Genomic DNA, 20878 nt, shown 5'->3' with positions numbered 1-20878 from the left:
AAATTTCAGTGAAACTACTTTGACGTTACAAAAGTGTGACTAGAAGAATTTGATCCTAAACCCTGAACTGCTATTGCAAGAAGTGCTCTGTGAAACACGGATTTCATTGTCGTCCACTCTTTGCTACACTTACATGTGGGGGACTTTGAAGGCAGAGTGTATTAGATGCCAAGCTGTGCAAAAACTGAATGGTATTTCTTTACCTTTTATCATCTTCTGATCCTGGGTTGCTTGCAGAGCATGTGAAGTAGCTGTAGGTTAGGATTACAGAGGAGGAGACAATTCTGCAATGCAAAGTGAGCTTTTCACTATCTGAATTCTGAAGCATTCATGACAACAACATCCTCATGACTTCAACACAGATCACATGCAGGTAGATACAATGCACAATACTGATCTTGTCTCTTCAGGCTGTGTTTGAACATGTAGCCTTCATTTTTTTTGAAGTTAAATTTGATGTGAGGAATCTTTCTGCAGCAGGAAAAAGTTAAAATCAGTCTGAAATGGCAGTCTGTCAGCATGTAATATTCGGTGTGTTTTAGCTACTTGCTTCATAAGACACCGGCATCTATCTGAGATGGGACAACACTTCATTTTTGTTCTCTTTTACTTTGCTCCTAAAGCATTAGTGTGGGATAAGGGGTCAATTATGGTAGTTTTGTTTTAACAGGAATCCTGTTCTAATAAAATATTTACGTCACCCGTCATTGTTTTCCCAAATGCAATCAGTGTTCATGTCAGTGCTCCTTGACTATCACTTGTTGTACGGTACACAGGCTGGCAGTATGACAGTTGAACAAGCAGGACCTGCAAGTGGCTCAGCAACATCTCCTTCTAGTTCTGTCCAAGTCCCTTTCTCAGGACTATAGCAAATAGTGGAAGATTTGTAGGCCCCCTGTAACAAAAATAGAAAAGTCATGTTAAAATTGGCTCATGTTAAAAGTGAAGCTCAAGTCACCCATCAGCACTAAAGATGAAAAGCCACTTCTTTTCACAAGTAACTCATGGCTTTGGGCCCTGATTTAAGAGCCCTTAAAGAGGTTTGATTTTCATATAGGCAGAGCACCCAGCCTCTGCATATCAGGCTCCTTTACAAAGTACCTGATAAGCAAAGCTATAGGCATACAGTACCATCAATCAATTTGGCCAAATTGCATCTAATTTATATATTATCCCTTAACAGTGAGTGCAATCTGATAATAACTCATCTAAATAGAGAAGCACAAAGGTAAAAAAAATACTACGTGTTCTCCACAAGTTGAAAACCAAACCAAAGCCTGCCCCTACAGCTATTTCATCCCTTACTACTTCATCCTCTGTCCCACCTGAGTAACATACACAGTGGCTGCAAGAGCTTAGAAGGAATGGAAGGGTCGCTGCAGAGAGCAGGTACGCACCATACTCCAGCTGTAGCCTCCTACAAGGTAAATACTGTCATCAAGGACTGCACAGCCAGGGCCACTGCGGCCCTCCAGAATAGGAGTCTGGAGGATATTCCACTGGTCACCTTTTGGATCGTAGCATTCCACCAGCATTACGTCGAGATGAGAGAAACCTGAGTAATGGCATTGAGAAAGGAGAATGTGCATTATGGCATACCAATTAATGGTATTTTATGATTTGTTTTACTGTTAAATTTATTAACCTACAGTAAAAATCACATTATTACAAATACAACATCGTTGTTAAGGTTTCTTCTAGAAAATATCACCATATACGCTTAAGCCATCTTCTGTAAAGTTAATATCCCATTATTTCAGTTCAAATAAATCTATTAAAAGCTTTTACCATTAGTTCTATGGTTCTCTACAAATCATAAATACAAGTCCATATAAAAGTCGGACAGATCAGACAGTAACAGTCAGTAATACCCTAACAATGAAGAAAGCAGATTCAAGCTGTATTCCTCATATATCGGTGCTAATATGAGTTTGAACATGTAGGAACAGGCTGTCCTGGCAGTCTTTCTCAAAGGTCAGCAGACCTAATCTATCCAAAAGTCAACAGATTAAATCTCATTTAGAAATCAATGTCTCCCAAGTCCAGGTGGAGTTTAGACAGCTGGTGCCACTCGGTTCCAGAGGGACACAGTGCTTAGCATGACGTATGTGATGTTCAGGACCAATTTCAGTTTTCAAGCTGTTTAAGGTGTACCCTAAGCACGCAACTGTGATGTGACAACATCCTTATGGCAACAGAAATGTAATCAAAAGAACAGTGGTGACAATATTCCCTGTCTGAGACAGAAAATGGCTCCAAGCAACAGCTGCTTTGTAATCACCAAAGGGTAGATACGTCTGAAGTCCCTCAAACTGTGTCACTCAGTGAAAAGTAAGTGAGCTCAACATAGACACAGAACCGTTGAGTCCTGGTTCCTGCTCAAATATTTAGACATTTCCCTATTTCTTATCAGAGCACTCCAAGAAGATTATGGCTTTCTTAATCTGCTGTGATGCTTTACTTGACATTAGTGTCTTCTTCATCAAGGTCAAAATGGAAAAGAGAAGTTTGATTTTCTGCAAAAGGGCATTTGGTGATATTGGTACTTTGAAATGAAGCTGCTTGTAAGAGTATTATTTACGATGGGAATGAATAGCTGTGATGAAATAATTTTTTGTTGCTGGAAAGTTTTCAAGGGGCCATAGAGAGGCCACTGCTGCATGCCCAGAATCTGTCAATGAGCTCTGTAATAAACTACAGTGTACAGATGACTAGTTGTGTTGCAGCAAATGCACTGCTGACACTGGCATACAGACACAGCTTCACAAAGGAGACCTTGGCCATAGAGCCATCAGAGAGGCCTGCTATTCCCACCTGGTGGAGAATTTACTACTTCATCTGCACTTCGGTCCCCTCTCTGCTCACTTAACTTGCAGTTCCTCTCTTTGCTTCACTTTACAGAAGAAACTAGTTTCCCAGACAGCCCTTCTTTCAGAGAACAGAAGACTTTCCGGTAGTCTAGATGTTAATTAAATACCTCTCACAACAGCAAGTGCTTCAGAGGCAAAAATGCAATGCTTATTAGAAGTCCCTTCTTTCCCAGAGGATGTTAGGTGAAACTGGGTGAAGAAAGAAGAATGCAGGATGGAAGCAATTCAAGCCTATGCAAACCAAGGCATGTGCTTTACCTATCAGAGAGCTGTAATGTGGAAAATTTGTTACTTTAGTAAGAGAAGAAGCCAACACTATGGTGCTCTGCAACCTCTACAAAATTTGCAGATGTTCTGTCAGCAGCTTTTACCCTCTTCTCTGTTTGAACACCCAGGAACACCCATCACAGCTGGGTGTGGAGGATGGAGGCACAGCAGCCCAGCTGCAAGGGTTTATGCCCCAGTGCTATTCAACAGGGCAACTTGACATCTGAGACTTTGTCCCTTATAAGCACCTTGGACACTCTGATCTTCAAAGGCAGAACAACATTTCAGAGTTTCATTTGGGATTTGGGTGCCAGAATCATTCAGGCACATGGCATGGTATCAGTTAACATCACTCTTCCTTTTGCATTACAATTTTCTCTTTTGTTGTTGTGAGGCTTTTTTGTTTTTTTAAGAAAGAAAAAAAAATAAAAAAAGAATATAACCTGTCAAATATTATCAGAGGACAAAGAAGCAGGAGCTGTGTTTTTTGCCTAACTGGCTGGATTAAACAAAATCTCTTTACTTTAGCAGGAATAGCAACAGCATGTAAGTATTAAGACAAAAATACCAGGTGCCTAAGCAGTAGTTATTTTAATATGAGACCTTTTCAGAAGATGAAAATAAGAGACCTCTAAAAAGAATTACAATTAACAAGCTATACTTAATATTAAAAAGGGATCTAAAGGGTCTAGTCCTAATATTTAATGGCTTTTTTTTTTTTTCTTTTAATATTTCATTAAATAGGGAGCTTGTTTTTGTGCATTGCTCTGAATAAAGCTCTCTCTAACTGCACATTTTGGAAAATGATTTACAGAGGAAAATATTGCTGGTACTTTCGGGTCAAAGAATAATCTGTTTGTTTCATTGAATTCTTGGTAATGACAAATTGTCCATGCCTTTGAGTAATGGAAGCTCCCATTTTTATTATCTAAAGCATTCATTACTCATATATTTAATGTACTGTTATAATTTTAAAATAATTTGCATAAAATGTTTTTAAAATTGCTGGCTCAAGTGTCCTGTTAAATTGTGTTGCCTGGTTTTTAATGTATTTAACAATGACTGTCTAACAAAAATATTCTTTATCAGGAGATGGGGGACACTGAAATGCTTTTTCGCTATTAAAAATGTGACCTTTCAAATGGTTTCCTCCAATTGCATACAGTCGATCATTCATTACAGCCAAAGTGTGGATTGCTCGCTTTGTGTTCATGTCCTGTTTTCGGGCCCAGACGTCCATCACAGGGTCATAGCAGTACAGCCAGGGGACATACTCTCCATTATGAACACCTCCTGCAAAGTAAATGTACCTCTGTTAAGTAATGTAAATAAAGACACTGCTCTGCAGCAGGAATTTAGCTCCATGTTGTTTTTGTTTGTTTGTTTGTTTGTTTTAAATATACTTGTATGTACAATATATAGCAGGAATTATAAGACACTGGCCTGAAATGTATATCTTGCCATTGTGAACGGCTCCTGCATGGGCTGCCAAAGGTTGTGGTAAGGAAGACACGTAACGCCATTCATTTGTCTCCAGGTTATAGCATTCCACACTGGACAAATAGCCAGTTTCGTTTCTTCCACCAATTACATATAAGTTCTTGTCCAGGCGGCAGGCGTAGAAACTTGCTCTCCTGAAGGACAGAGTGAAAGAAAACAAAACGAGCCAACAACAAACAATTAGCCACTTCAACCATTTTTTAAAATGCAGCAAACTCCCTAAACTAAGACGGCTGCTACTCCAAATGCTACTTTAGACAGAAGTCTCCAGAAGCTTCACAAGCTTACATCTATCCTAAAGACTGTCTGCTTTGCTAATCAAATACATGTTCTACATCAAATGAATACTTCATTTTTGGTGTCAGAACGATTAAGCACACATAACTCTGGCAGAAAAAAACCTTTTTTCAAAGCCGTTTGTTGCTTTTTCACACCCGTGAAAGATAAAAAGGTGCTCATTAATGTTTGGGGTATTACCTTGTAAGGGATATAACAACTCAGTAAGACAAAGTGAAAAATGAGGTAGATAATGTAACAATAATAAATTATCTTGACATTCACTTTCTTTATGGTCCTTCAAGGGTCATTGTTCCCAATTTACTAAGAGAACCACATCATCAAAATTTTTCTTCAATTATCATTTTTTTCTTCTTTCTGCAGTACTGCAAATAGAACAACTTTCCTTAAGCTAGGCGCAATATTACATTTCTGCCCTTTAACTCAAAAAAAAAAAAAAGAAAAAAAAAGGTCTAGCTTCATTCAGCTAACTATGGAAAGTTTGAGCCACCTGTTTGTTTTCACATGCAACTTAGGTATGTGGGGAAATTTTTACTTTTTCTGGTAAACATTACTAGACACACAACACCTTGTCTTCCTTGTGACTCCAAAATTACTGGTGTCTGTTACTGAAGTAAAAATAGAGCAGAAAATGATTTTGAAAGACCCTAATTGGTTGAGAGACACTGCTTGGTGTAATCCATGGTCAGGGAGTGCTCCCCCAATTATTCAGTGGTAGGAAGATTTCCTAGGGTAGAGGCCTTTAATTTTAAGTTGTGATATTATAAGAAGAAGACTGAAAAAGAGCACAGCTAGATGAAGACCTGTACAAAATGCTGAGTGACAAAAATCAGAATAGAATCACAGAATCATCTGTTTTGGAAAAGACCCTTAAGATCACCAAGTCCAACCATCAACTAACATAACCAAGTCCACCACTAAACCATGTTCCTAAGCATCACATCCACATGCCTCTTAAATACCTCCAGGGCCGGTGACTCCCACTTCCCTGGGCAGCCTGTTCCAGTGCCTAACCATCCTTTTTGTGAAGAAATTCTTCCCAATATCTAGAGTAATACCCTGCCCCCAGCACAACTTAAGGCTGTTTCCTCATGTCCTGTCACTTGTCACCTGAGAAAAGAGACCAACACCCACCTCACTGCAATCTCCTTGTAGAGAGCAATGGGGCCTCACCTCAGCCTCCTCTTCTCTGGGCTAAACAACCCCAATTCTCTCAGCCACTCCTCATAAGTCTTGTTTTCCAGTCCCATCACCAGCTTTGTTGCTCTCCACTGAATGCCTTCCAGCAACTTAGTATCTGGGCCCAAAACTGAACACAGTGTTGGAGGTGCAGAATTGTTGGTCCCAAACCTAAAATTCTTGCCTGGGCAAAAATGTGATTTGTGTGTGAGCCCAGAGCCCAGCAGGCAGGTCAGGTCTGACACATCCCAAGCCCACCTCTGTAGCTAACACAGTGTTCTCTAGTTCCTGCTCAGAAACCCAAGTTTGAAGTGGGGAACCTCTGAATATTGCACCAGCCATCTACTGAATCATGCTGGGCAAGTCTCAGGGTCTTGATAGTCACTTGCACTGCCAAGGGCTTGAATGGGAAGACTGCTCAAGGCACGGAGGATGAGCAGTGGATGTACAGAGCACAAAACCCAGCAATGAACAACTCCTGTGTGTCCCAACTCCTTCACAGGCTTCCCTACAGTCATGCCATGGCCGGGTCAGCTAAGGAAGCCTGGTGTGCTGTATCTCTAATATGCTACCTAGCAAGGCATGCATTCAGGAGCATTTTCGTCAGTGAAAGAATGAATAGGATCTCTCTCCTTTACCCAGTCGCCCATTTTTGAAAAATTTCTATCATGTAAACATTTCTGATGGATTTCCCAGTTTGTTAAAAGTGCCGGAGATTGGCTGATGGTTTATAAGTTGGAGGAGTGGTCAGGCAGACAGGAATCATAGAATCAATTGGTTTGGAAAGATCTCCAAGATCATCAAATCCAACCATTAACCTAGAACTGCCAAATCTACCACTAACCCATGCCCCTAAGCACCATACCTACACGTCTTTTGAATGCTTCCAGGGATGGTGACTCAATCACTTCCCTGGGTAGCCTGTTCCAATGCTTCACAATGCTCTATGTGAAGAATTTTTTCCTAATATCTAACCTAAATCTCCCCTGGTGCAACTTGAGGCTATTTCCTTTTGTCCTATCGCTTATTGCTCAGGAGAAGAGACCATCTCCCACCCCACTAGAGCCTCCCTTGATGAAGTTGTAGAGAGCAATAAGGTCTCCCCGAGCCTCCCGTTCTCCAAACTAAACAACCCCAGCTCCCTCAGCTGCTCCTCACGAGACTTGTTCTCTTAGACCCTTCACCAGCTTTGTAGCCCTTTTTCAAACAAGTCTATGAAGACACAGCCATGGGAACAATAAGCTGGCTGGGTGTTCAAGGAGCAGATCTGATGTGAGGCTACCTATTTCTGGTCTTATTTCTAGATTCAGTGTATACCTGACAGGGCCCTGGCTGGTGAGGAGCTGCGTTACTGAGCACCTCCTGTCTTTTTGCTTTCACCTTGGCTGCATACGGACAAAGTGGATAGAACAGGGTGGCAGACCTTGTTGAGCAGGAATGGAAACACTGCCCCAGGAACAAGGCTACAGGAAGAAAAGATGCAAACAGGAGGACAGGAAAGCTGCTAAATGCCTCCAACTAAACTGACGAATTAAATAAGATCATTTAATTTATCTGTCAATGGGTAGATAGAAGCTGATGACATACATTGCTCTGCATGGTCGGGCAGCAAATTGTGCATCTATGTTTTTAGCCCGATTTTCTATGGAAACAAAGCTTATTTGATTACACTGTATGTGCATCCATGTCTGTCTGAGTGTTGTTCTCTCAACAAAAACCTGCTGGCTGATTTCACTCTAATTTGACGGCGGGTAAAAGTGTTAGAGGCAAACAAGTGCCTATATGCTTCCTGAGAGTACATGACAGGCAACATAGCTTGCATTTGTTCACAAAGGAGGAAAAGCTGCAGAGGTCACATCAGAGAGCCTGCACATGCTGAGAAATGCTCAGCCAGAGTTCACATCTCCTCTGACCCTCCCACACCCAGCACAAACCTGCAGGGCGCCTGGTGGTGATAGTTGGGCTGCTCACTTGTCAACTTGTCTGTCCTTACCCACCTCCTCTTGCAAACCTGTGAGCAAACTGCTCTCAGCACAACTATTTGGTCTTTCCTCAACGCTGCTGACCAGTGAACACCTCACTAGGAGCCCCTTCTTTTCCCAACCTGCAGCACAGCAGCATTTAGCAGCTTTACTGGGCTGTGTGCAATGTGGAATAGGAGGTGTTTGCTGCCAGTTTTGAGGGTTTCAAATTTTAACAACTCCTGACATATTTTAGTCACATTTCCAGTAATAAATCTAATAAAATGTGCAAAAAAAACCCCGAATTTTCAAAACCAAACTCAACTGTATTAAAAAGATATATACTATTTTATATGAATATCAATTTCTCTCTTTTATTTAATTTTTTAGTTCAAGTTTAATAAACAGAGATAGATACAACTGACAGACACTGCTATTTTAACTATGATTCTGTTAACATTACTCTGTATGTGTACTCCTGGTTTCATCCACACAGTGTCACTATAAGGAGCAAAAATGAAAGCGTCAGCATCCTTCACTCTTCTGCTTGGACATGGCTATTTACCCAGTAGCTCCTGCCGCAAATATTTTAAGGTTTTTGGTTTTTAACTTTTCAGTGATACAGTGTGTGAGGGATGTGCTGTTAAGTGAAAACCTTTTAAATTGCTGTAAAATATGATTCAGATTAAAATGTAAGAGGCCTCACATGGCAACTTTTCCCACAGAACTGGGAAGAGACTCTCCATTCTAATTAGATAGCAGGAATGCACCTTAGGATTTGAATATAGACAATAAGACAATTACTTTTGGATTTTCTTCAGAGCATGTAAGTATTTGACATTTACTGGTCTCTGAAATACTTTTCCTTCACCACCCCTCACTCAGTAATCAACCTACCTAACTCTCTCATATATAAACGAAATGGGAAACATTTCTAACATTTCTTTCTAATTTCCACAGAAAATGAACTTATGCCCTGAAACATGAAATACCAGTCTGAGGTTTAAAACTGTGAATGCTACCAGTGATCATTATGGTGTCTGGACCTTATTAAAGGGATCACTGTTAGAGTGCTCATTCTGCTTTTAAAAACCTGAAGTCATCTTAATAAAGGTTAATGTTATCATTAAATAATAGAGGATAAAATAAAATATGAAATTGTTTTATCTCTTTTCTTGTGGCTTCTTTTATCAGTTCAATCAGCTTCAGTAAAGATGGTGGCCTGCTCAGATCCACTTGTGCTTGTTCATGCCCTGGTGCAATGCAGTATTTTTTGCAGGTCTTTAAATAAAACCTTTTAAATTGGAATGTAAGAAAAAACAGAAACATATAAATGTTCTGCATCCCTTGTCCAGCTCTGGGCTGGCCCGTTGTGATGGGACAGTACTGGATGGAGGTGTCTAGCTACAGCTCACTCCAGAAGTTCAGGTATGTCTGCTACAAGGATCAATCATTTAGTAGGGATGTTGGTCTAACTGAGCTGCTTTAAAAACCATCCCACTGTTAACAGCAGCAGCACTGTTGCATGGTTAGGCTGGTAAGTATTTCAATACCTGGTAAGTCATTTGTTGTTTCTCTAAATGACACACATCTGAAAACAGTACAAACTTCTCCAAGATGACTATTTTTGAGATGTGCTTCAAACCAAAAGAAGCCAAATTTGGCTTTAAAGAAAAATACGCTGACGGCTCTGAATCCATAATGGGATTAGTCTTTTCTTTATAGCTCAAACAGTAAAATCAATCAGATATGGATTTTACCCTACGAGATAAAAGTTTACTCATCAAATATTTCATACAGATTTTCAACTTGAGAATATACTGCCTGTGAATGAGACCCACATTTACCTGACAGTCATTTCAAAGGAGCTATTACAGTCTATCCAGCCAATTATTCTCAGACTAAAATTCCTAAGTGGGTTTTGACTTGATGGACCATAATGACTCAGAAGAACCCATTAAACAGTCTGTCTTGTCAATGGTGCCTGCATTTTACCAGCAGATACAGGGCGTGACCCTGTACTCCTGAGGGGGGAAGTAGCCTATTGACTTCAATGGAAACTTTGACTAAGGAGCTGGGAAAAGAGACTGCATAAAAGCTCCCTCTGGTCTGTATGATCTTCTTAAAACTGCATGGGCCAGACCCTACATCTAAAGGCTGCAGCAATGCTAAGGAAGTCACTAGGGATGAGCAAATAAACCTTTAAAAACATTTCAGAATTTTGAAAATCCCTGTTTTCCAAAAACAACCCCTATAATTAGGAGCCTTTATAGAAAAATAATGGGCAAGTCTATGAGCTATGTATCCTGAACAGAAGAGGTGACAACTTACGTTGCCATAGGAAGGCCTCTAGCTGAAGGAACTATGTACAAGTGGACCATTACAATGAAATAAAACTGTAATGTGCCAAGATGTTAATACATTACAGTTTATTGTTGGGCAGCTGCTAAGCAATCATAAAGCTCAGCAGACTTTCTAACTCTTGGCTGAAGGCGGCAGCTTCCACCAGAAACAAGCTGTATTCAGCACCTGGGATTATAAACTGTATTTTCCAGTACAACACAACTGGCCAATGCAGAGGTGAAAAAAATTCTACTGTCTGCTTTCTCCAATCCTCAACCACCTACTTCTGCCTGCTGAGCTTTGTCAGCCAAACAAACCCAACTGTTCATCCAGCCACACATGTCCCTTGAGAGTTTTGCTTGCAGATAATCATAGAGCCTAATCAAGACACAGATTAAGCTCCAGAAGAGCTTCAGCCTCCATAAAACCACTAGTCAGGCCCCCTGGTTCACTGAAGAAGACCTACATAGCAATATGCAATTTCTCCCATACTTCCTGCTCCCCCCGTGCCAATGGCTGGGCTGGCAGTGACTCAGTTTGGGGAGCTGAACCAGAGGTGCCCTTGTGTTTTTAGGTAAATGGCCTGGTTGTGGGGTTGCCCTGAAGTGCTGGCAGTAGGGAGGGAACAGTGTGGGGGCTGCCAAAGCCTGGCTAACTCAATAGCAAGAGCTTGCTATTGGCCTAGCCCTGCTATTGACTAAAAAAGTAAGAAGTATTTTAATGCAGGATTTTTAAAGGATGATGCTGTTAATGAAAACAGACTATAATGAACTGTGAACGTCTTTTCTGTCTCTGTTTATATGGCTAATTTTATCAGTTCTCTCTGCTCTAACAAGGCACTGACTCACATCTGTCCCACTTGGGCTTCTCCATGCACTTGGGCTTCTCCAAGTGCTGGTACAATGCAGCACTTGGTGACGAGCATCATGCACGGGTCTGCACATGGACCTATGTCAACCAAACTGAATCCTGGAAACGGGTCTTTCAAAAACTCTACAGACTTGTATTTTGCCTCTGAAAATTTGAAAAAACAGTCACATTTCTATGCATCTCCTAACGCACACCTCCTTCATTGGGTCGCACTGAGTTTAATACATTTATGACTGCCAGACACCTGAATACTGTAGGCAGATGACAAAAAAGGGACAATACAGGCAGAAAAGGGTATCAGGAGAGTGTCTCAGGGAAGCAGTGTCAGATATCTTGTACATTGGATCCACAAAAAGGTGGATGCTGAACTGAAGGACGGACAGTCCTTTGAACATTTTTTCATAAAAATAACAGGACTTGTACCTTCTGCCTGTGAGACTCTTCCTATGAAGCACACATCATTCAGTTCAGGTTTGGGGGGCTTTTTTCCTTTCAGGGTCGGACTTGGGATCCAGAGTTAAGTTTATGCCATCTTTACAGGTCATTGCAGTTCACATGCAGCTGTGCTCTTTGATACACAGCAGGATTAAAACGTGTGCTACTCTAATTCGCATTGGCTGACAGCAACTTCATTCGAAGACCACCTAGAATTATGAGTCCTCTGACAAGATAAGTCATGTTGAGGGGAGCTTTTCATGGCTGGTGTGGTGAAACAGGTTGGAGTCAACACGTGGAGGCTTCAGTTCTCTGTAAGATACCTGACTATAATTACTGCCTGTTTACTGCAAATTCATCATGACGCTACAGTGTAACATGACAGGATACTATGGAGACTTCAAAAAATCCTTCAAACCGCGCTCAGGCAACCAGTAATTGCACAAAGTCCATGGTTATTTTGCATGAGTTAGCACTGCAGGGTTTGGCGTGTGGAGTTTTGAATTTGGAATGTTTAAAAAAATTAGGAGACAAACGGGAAGCAACAACACGGTGCAGTTTTAGCTCAGTATTTCCAATGCTTCTGTAGGCCTTCTTACTCCCAAAACTAACCCAAACTTTTGTTCCTAGGATGATAAAACATACACTGAAAAACACATAGTAGGTTTTTACCTCTCTTGCATGGGTGGAAGTTGTATCCAGCTGTTAAACCTGGGATCGTATCGGCTAACAAAGTTTGTACTGTGTTTCCCTGTAAAGATAGATTATTTTGACACTCAGCTGTTTGTTTCATGTATTTAACATCATGATTGTAATATATATTACATATATTTCACAAGTTGACAGCTTTTATGAAGGGTTCCCCCTTTTACAACAATGTATGATTACGCTATGTGTACAGTAATAATTCAACAAATGGGGCACTACAAGGTTTGAATTAGCAATTGTTAGCAGTAAAAGCGGATAGAGATTATTCTTGCTCTCTGTAATAAGATCTTGAAAATGTGTATTTAAATTTACTTATAGATGCTGTGGAACTTTCACAGCCACAATAAATCATAGCACTAAACAAAATTACTGCCCAAAACAGGGCTTCCCTACAGTACTTTTATGGCTAGAGCATTTTCTGTCACGTAAAAAAATCACAGGAAGAACATGTGCATTTCTTTCTCTTCACTTCATCTCTAGGTGAACACAGTAAAAAACATGCAAACAATCAGAAGCTGCATAAGCCATCAGCATGGGGTATGCTGTATTTGCACTAGATGGCTTATTCTACCATATACTTTCAGTGCAAGTTAGGAGGAGTTACACATGTGCATCGAAGGGGGAATACACTCTTAAAAGTCTTATTCCAAGTGTGTTACCTAAAATATGAAACATGAGCAACATACATCAGCTAACTAGCTTATCCATGCTGTCAAGCCCAAGAACTGTATTCATGTCTTCACGATATTAAGATTTCATCTTATTTTACATGCAGATTGACAACAAAGCAAGAAAACTGAAGCAAGAGAGTGTATGGCAATTTCCTGTAACACCTGAGACTTCAACAGATGAGGACCTCGGAAAAAGAAACCTTTGTTTATGTAAGTGTGACTAAAAAATTGAATTAGAGGCTTCAAAGGACAGCAGAGTAACCCAACTGCATATGTCACAGTTCTACAGATGGTCACTGGATATTGTACAAGGTGAATATTTTTGCATCGGAAAAGCCTCTGTTGGATTGGCTCGCTTTGCTTGTTTCATTCTACACTTAATTCAGCATGTATAAATAGACCATCAAGACTGGAGAGAAGAAGAAAAAAAAGATATAGCTAGAATTTGTATTCATAAAAATTTAAGATCATGCTTTACAAGAAAGCAAAGAAAGAAACCATTGACCACTCTGTCTGGAAACAAACTCATTCTCTTGCCATGTGTAAGCACGTTCCAAATCCAGTGTGGTGCCTAATGAGGACTGAAATCCCTGCATGATCAGCACTGCTCAAACACATCTCAAGACACAGGGTGAGAGCCCCAAATGCTAAGGGCAACTGGGCATTTTGCACTGGGTTTAGAGAAGCCTGACTTTGCTCTTGGTCCCTATCTGAATTCTTTTAATATATAACAACAATTTAGAAGAACCGGCATTGGTAGCTAGAAATTCAATACACAGTAAAACAGAGGGCAACTGACCAGCTCTGGGTATCACTGTTTAGGACATTTATTAACCTATTTCAACTGTAAAAATCAGGATTACAAAGCAATGCCAGTATTGATCAAAAGTTTGGACTTCTACAAGACGGTTTTAATGCTGCTGTATTTTCTGCATCTTCAGAGTTACTTGGGGCTTCAGAGGTCATTGGTTACATGGCAGCTTCTTCATTGGTGTCTCACAAACCTCTAATCTGAGGACTGTGGTGACCCAACATAGTGTGCATAATACACATCTTTGCTACAAATATGTGTGTAGAAGATTGTATAGCATGGTGTAGAAAGTGAAGATGTTATGGGAACAGGGTGGGAAGACAGGATACAGATCTGGTCACTTCACAGGAAGGGAGATGAAATCAGACTAGAACAGGCACAAAGAAGAGCTGCTAGGATGATGGGAAGAACAAAAAGGTTGTCTTATTGCAGGAGACAAAGAACTTGTCTTGTTGCACCCAGCAAAACAAAACCTGAAAGGGGACATAAATGCTGCATATAATACATGAGAGGAACAAATATCCAGGAGGGAAAAAACTATTAAGCTAAAGGCCAGTTTTGGCATGAGAACAAGGTGATTTAGACAGTCAAAGAATACATTTTACTGGAAATTAGAATAAGGCTCCTAGTCACTGGGAGCAATTGGATTCTGTAACAGCTTTCCAACAGGAGTAGAGGGGGCTAAAAATCCAACTGCTTTTCAAATGGAGCTTAGAAAATTTACAAAATGGGACTATATGATGCCTGTGATGGCAGGGAAAGGACCTGATTACCTCCTTAAGCTGCCTGGTATAACTGGTTTTATTCCAATCTCATTTTGGAATTCAGTTTAAAAGACAACTGTATCTATTATTTTGCCTTGCTCATCAGTCAGGAAGGTTGCACATGTTATAAAGCACTTGTCAGAATGTAGGAAATGTGAGAAGCAAATAAAAATCAGGATTAGCAAATCAAGATAATGGCAGAAAAGGAAGCAGATGCTGCTCTGCTCTCTGCAAGAAAGTCTCTGCACCCATGCCAAAAAGGTGAAGGGCTCTGAAGGTTATGAAAGTTTGTCCTAAATCCATGCCAGTGTTCTGCAACCTGCTCTCATCAATATTTACTCATTCAGGAATCCCTTGTGACTGGAAAGGAAAAGTCATAAGAGGATGTTAAAAATGAGAAAAAATGTCTCCCATGCTCTCTGGGTTGTCAGGAAGTCAAAGGAGCAGCACGGAGTGTGCCTGGGCACACCTTGTGGTCGACTTGGCTTTTTGAGAATCAGCACAATCCCCAAAGAAATGCGTAATGCTCCTTCCATGCCCCCATCTCAAAGATAATCCTTTTCACTGACAAGAAAACACTTGTCACATTTTCATTCAAGTTGTAATCTTTGAAATGTGTTTGCAAAACAGCTCCAGTTAGGTCCATTTGAAGTCCCTTCTTTACTGCAAGGACAGCAGGCAAGGGCCTTTACAGAAATATAAGTGAGTATGTGTGAGTAGTTTCCGTGTAGCTGCAGATTTAGAGCAAATCAGTTTCAAGAAAGAACTATTCCAACACAGAATGTAGTTTATGATTTTCAGGTCCGCTTTTTATGACAAGTAGGATCCATTTCACTTGGGGCCAATCTGTAAAGCGATCGGTATCGGTAACGCTCCTACCTCTTTCATTCATATCTTCTCTACAGACAAACCACAGCTCTCTGGTATTCACAGATCAAGGAAGCTGTTTGATGTCTGGTGCAAATGTGTTCAGCTCAGGAGCTGATCTAAGCAGCCTCAGAATTAAAGCCCAGTCCACGTCATGAACTGTTGTGCTCAAGTCCTGTCTTGGTCACAGGGTATTCAACCCTTACGTCTCTCCGTTAGCTTGTGACTCAGTTTCCACATCTTTCAATCGTGGATAATTATACTTCTTATTTCTTTCATCCTTCATATGACATGGCTACTTAATTATAAACTGCCTGGAACAAGGTCTGCCTCTTATTATCTATGCGCCTACCACCAAGCACAACAGGAGCCCTCAGTTGCTGGCTGCGGCTGATACTACTACTGCTAATTGTCATTAATGATACCATGCTACCTCCTGCTTAATATAAAGGAGGTTCAAAAAACAGAACTGAAAGGCTCTTCTCCTAAGACATTTAGTGATATTTTTAACCACACCGGAAATATGCTTATAGGGTGGACTGGATTGTTTGTCTCAGGTTTTAGGAAGTGAACAGATGTAACAATTTTCTATAATTTGGTTTAGTGCAGATGCTGAAATGGGGCATTCACAATAAAATATATGCAGTATATGTAATTTCAGCTGGATCCTCTGGTGTTTTAAAGTAAAAATGTGTACCTGCAAGCTGTTTTATGGTTTCTCAGTCATAATTATCTCTGTTACACAGACTGCTACAACTACAACTCTTTCTTCGTGTGCAAGCTTTTTAACAATGTCTTGACAATTCTGTGAATTTTGCAAGACATGGTATTCTCCTTTTGCTTTGCTCAGAAGCCTGTTAAATTGTTTAATTTCTCTTTGCGGTAAATTTATGAAGTAATCAAATCAAAGAAGGTAGCAGCAGATAATCTATATGAGAAGCTCTTGCACAAGACTAAAAAAAGGACCAGTTTAAGAATCTCAGTCTAGATAATTAACACATTAACAACTTTAGCTGCAAGTATCTGGTTTGAAAACAGAAAGGAAGCATTCATCTACTGCAATTGCATTATTATATTATGACTGGAAGGAGACTGGAAATGAAGGTTAAAATTCTTAACAGCTGCTGCCTGGTGCATGCACTTGAAAGAGTCTGTTCTGCTGCCTGTGGCATTTCTCAAGGGATGTGGGAGCTGATGAATGACGGAGATGTTAATGCTGAAGTACCAGATATTTATTACATCAATATGTAAAAGTAGCCTTTGGTAGTTCAACAATTAGGCTACAGGTCCTCAAAATCACTTACTAATGACCACATCAGCTGACTTGACAGACAGACACAGGAAGGAAGATGCTGCCCACGCCTTTAAATATTCTATACTTACCATTAGGGTTCCATTGGTCTTCTCCTCCAAGCACAAACAAAAAGTTTTCCACTTCCACAACACAATGATGGGCACTGTTGTATGGCATAACTGCAAGCAAAGCAAGAATTCTTTATCAGCTCAGGGCACCGATTCCATAAAAAAATTCAAAGGTACAAAACACAACACTGGCATTAAATCTGTATGAAATAACAGGGGAATGCATCACCCCAAGCATGTATACCCAGTGAATTAACAGCAGAAAAATCCACTTACTAGTAATTTCACATTATTTGACCTTGCAGGTATTTGAGGAAAAAAGCTGGAATTCCAGTCCTTCAGTGCCCCCCAGACCAACTGGCATATATGTTGCTCTAAAAAGAACTTGTAAAAATGGGTGAAGTTGTCTCATATTTTCCTGAGAATAAGCAGATGCTAGGGATCCTAGCAGGCTAGGAAACATTAAAAAAAAAACTCAGCCCAGCTTTGTTCTGTTGGTAATGTTTCCACAAGAAGAGTCAGTGTGTTCAGTAGCTTTCTACAACACAGCAATGAACAAGCTGCATTTCCATACAGTTTTAAGTTTTTAAATTAAGGTCCTGCTGATTTAATGCCTTTTCCAAATGTATACGCTTAATTTCCTGTACAATGTCATTAGCAGCACAATCACACATTTTCTATTCATCTAATCAGGAAATCCTTTGTTAACAAAGATCAAAAGTGTGGCATTAGGTTTGCAATATCCTTTTTTTTTGGAGGTGTTGGGATTACTATAGACCAACCACAGTTGCAATAATCTATTCTTTTTTAATTTACATTTCCCACTGCAAGTATTAAAACACAAAAATAAGGGCTTTTGTATACAGAGCATGCACTTCTTATTGTGCTGTGCCATACAGCACCATTGTGATGTTATATGGTAAATGTAAACTTACACAGCATTAGTTATCATACCACATACAGTAGTTTTGGCCCAGTGACACCAGTAGGAAAAATGATGTCCTTGTTCAGCTCATCATATGGGCACCTTAAATCTAGGTGAGGACAAATGGGGAGGTGATGTGCATGTACAGGCAGGGAACTTATTGCTTGACACGGATCAACAGAGCACTTAGGAAACCAGTGCAGTGGGAAATCAATATGACTCAGGGCCAGCTCTTACTTTGTGCTCTTTTGCCAATGCCAAAAAAAAAAAAAAAAAAAAAAAAAGGCAGCCTATCTCACACTTGGATTATTTTGGGTGATATATCTCTCATTTCATTTGTTTTATTATCTTTTATTTTTCTCAGAATGCAGTTGTGCAGTATAGCATATGCAAATAATAATAAGAAGAAATACGCATAGCTTTGTTATTTAGGACACATTTTCTTAAAGATCAAGTGGGCTCATTTAAGCTTCTTACTGAAGTTTTTGCCAAGGCAATGATGAATAAGTAAGGTTCGTTTTTAGTAAAGGTCGAATATCATTTTCATAGTCTGTGCTCTTATAAGTCACGTAAGTGAAGCAATTCTTAAATTGAGCAGCCAGGTACAGTGGAAGTTCATTAATTACAGTTATTTGTTACCAGTAAACTTTACATAACCGGGAAGTAATCCTATACTAGGCAATGCATAAGAATTTACACTACCTACAGATTCCTACAATGGGATCAAAGAATGAAGAAGATTTTTCATCTTCAAGCCCCCACAGAACATTTCTCTCAGTCTTTAATCTCAAACATTTTCCCATCTTGAAATTTCTCTTGACCACTGAATTTCCCTTGATTATGTGGAAGCTTGGACTACAGAATACACGTGGGTCTTCCACAAGAAATCTGCTGTCTTCCTTTGATGCCTTCTGGGACCCCTCCTTTGACAAAGAGGTTCCCCAGGATCAGTCTGCAGCATCTTCAGTTCTTACCTAATCCAATGCTATATTACATTTTCAAATCAGGTCCAAGACAGTGGTTGAACCCACAGCCAGGCTCTTCCCTTAGCCGATTTGAAGAGACAGCTTATAGCAAAGAACTGTGCACAGACAGCACACATGCATATTTTCCACATGCTGTGTCTCCATTTTTTGCAAATACTTTTATTTATCTTCCATATTGACACAAACAGGGCCAGCAGAGGAAGAAATTATATTTTAAGCTTTTCTGCTGTTCCCATGCATATGAACTATGCAGTAAGACTCTCACACTTATGATGATAATTAAACCTCAAAAACTAAGGGCTTAATCCTGGCTCCTACTTAACTTGATGGCAATGTTCCCACTGATAAGGGATGGGGCCCAAATGTCCTGAACCACCACCCGTACCTCACAGGGAAGCTAAAGGGAAGCTTGCCCAAGGCAGGATGGTAGTATTTGGGCCTGAGAAGGAGGGTGACTGCAATAAAATCCTGCAGACCTTTATCACAACCTCTGCTTCTCAGAAAGCTTTGGGCAAAGCTCTGTTCTCAGTCTCATGAATCTGCCCACCACCGACGGGTTGGAGGGAGCTGGGCAAAGCAGAGAGGACAGAGCAATGCCGTGAGCACCTAAGAGGCAGTTTCTGCATTGAAATAGTGAAGTCATCAACGGCACAGCCTTTCCCCTTGATCATTTTCAGGGTCCCTCGCAATCATGAATTACACACAGCAATCAAAACTATGGGAGTGAACAAGACTGCTATAAAATGAAAGTGCCTGAAAACTTCTGTTGTAAGTCATAATTCCCTATTAACACACATCTGTACAGGATCTACCTTTTCATAGCTACAGTCAAAATTACATGGCAATGAGCATGCTAAATTCAGCTTCTCCTAGTGACAATCTTCACAGGCTCCCTGGGCTTGCCAGGGTGTAACGGGCAGAATTTGGCCCATCATGCAGGCTGCCCAGATTGCTGCTTCCATTAATTTTATATGAGCCTTTGTCTGCTGTTTTGCTTTAATCATGTGAAAATCACATCCTCTCATTTTTCGATTCCCAGCCCATGGAACACCTGCCTGCCCCGCAAAAAGGGTATTTGAAGAGAAGTTTGTACGCCACGCTCAGACACAGCCCAGTGTGAGTTTTTAGCGTGTCAGTCAGTGAGTTAGAGGGAAAGGGTAAGGAGAAGCTAATCAGGATGAAATGAGATTAAAGGCTGTCTAATTTTACAGCAACTGTGATCCATCAGCCACTGTGAAAGTGACAGTGGAAATGAATGATGGAGACAGACAGGTGGGGCTGTACATTTCACTGATTTATCCTCAAATGCACTGGGCCTTATTTTATTGAGTGAACATGACCGCATTTATCATGACTGTCATCTAAACCCACTTCCCTCCATTTAAAAAGGTCACTTTACTAGGAGGGAGTAGGATAGAGGCACTTTCAAAACAGATTTAAAATTTAATAACACATGTTTATAAAACCCTGTGCAAGAATTCTCAACTTTATTAAAGACCGATTTAAAAAGAAGAAGAGAAGACTATTAAACAGAGGAAATGATGAAAAAAAAGCCATGGTCATCTGAGAAACATGCTTAGCCACCAAGGTGATAGGCGCCAGAGAATTCCTTGAGATAGACTGCCTACATGGATTAGCAGGACTAGGCAGAAACCACCTCTCCTAAGCCCCTGCCCCTCACACACCTTCCAAAGCTGGAGGCCTGCGGTTGACAAACTTGTGCTTTCCTGGACCAAGAGCAGAAAAAAGTCCAAGCATTCCTAGAAAAGACACTGTCTCCACCAGCCCCCTTCCCACAGCAGCACTCTGCACGGAAGGATAGCCTTCCTGGGCAAAAACTCCTTGCATATGCCAAACCTTAGTTAATAAAAGGCACCAGATAATGTCCTGGGACCTACTTTCAAAAACAGAGTCTACAGCTTATAACCATGAAAAAACCCTCTCAGCCATAATGGCTGTGAGGTCAGCCAGATGCAATGATGCTCCAAAGGCACCTCCAGCTTCTGAGTGGCAAGGACAGTGACATACCTCACTTAGCTAACAAACAATAATGCACACAGTT

General features: G+C 40.5%; 1 protein-coding gene across 1 annotated transcript in view; it reads right to left on the bottom strand.

Annotated features, from left to right (window-relative positions):
• Positions 1-754: 754 nt before the first annotated feature.
• KLHL14 (kelch like family member 14) overlaps positions 755-20878 on the bottom strand; it is a gene marked incomplete at both ends in the record, with an annotated part of 60121 nt that continues 39997 nt past the window's right edge. The window contains 6 exon segments of the mRNA XM_084306627.1: positions 755-895; positions 1398-1555; positions 4272-4430; positions 4581-4771; positions 12395-12473; positions 16927-17016. Of these exon segments, the coding sequence (XP_084162753.1) occupies positions 755-895; positions 1398-1555; positions 4272-4430; positions 4581-4771; positions 12395-12473; positions 16927-17016 (818 nt within the window).

This window comes from Netta rufina (genome assembly GCF_964035555.1).
Source record: "Netta rufina genome assembly, chromosome: 2".
In the NCBI taxonomy this organism is placed as follows: domain Eukaryota; kingdom Metazoa; phylum Chordata; class Aves; order Anseriformes; family Anatidae; genus Netta; species Netta rufina.
The sequence above is the reverse complement of the archived record's forward strand: the minus strand, read 5'-3'. Positions and strand labels throughout refer to the sequence as shown.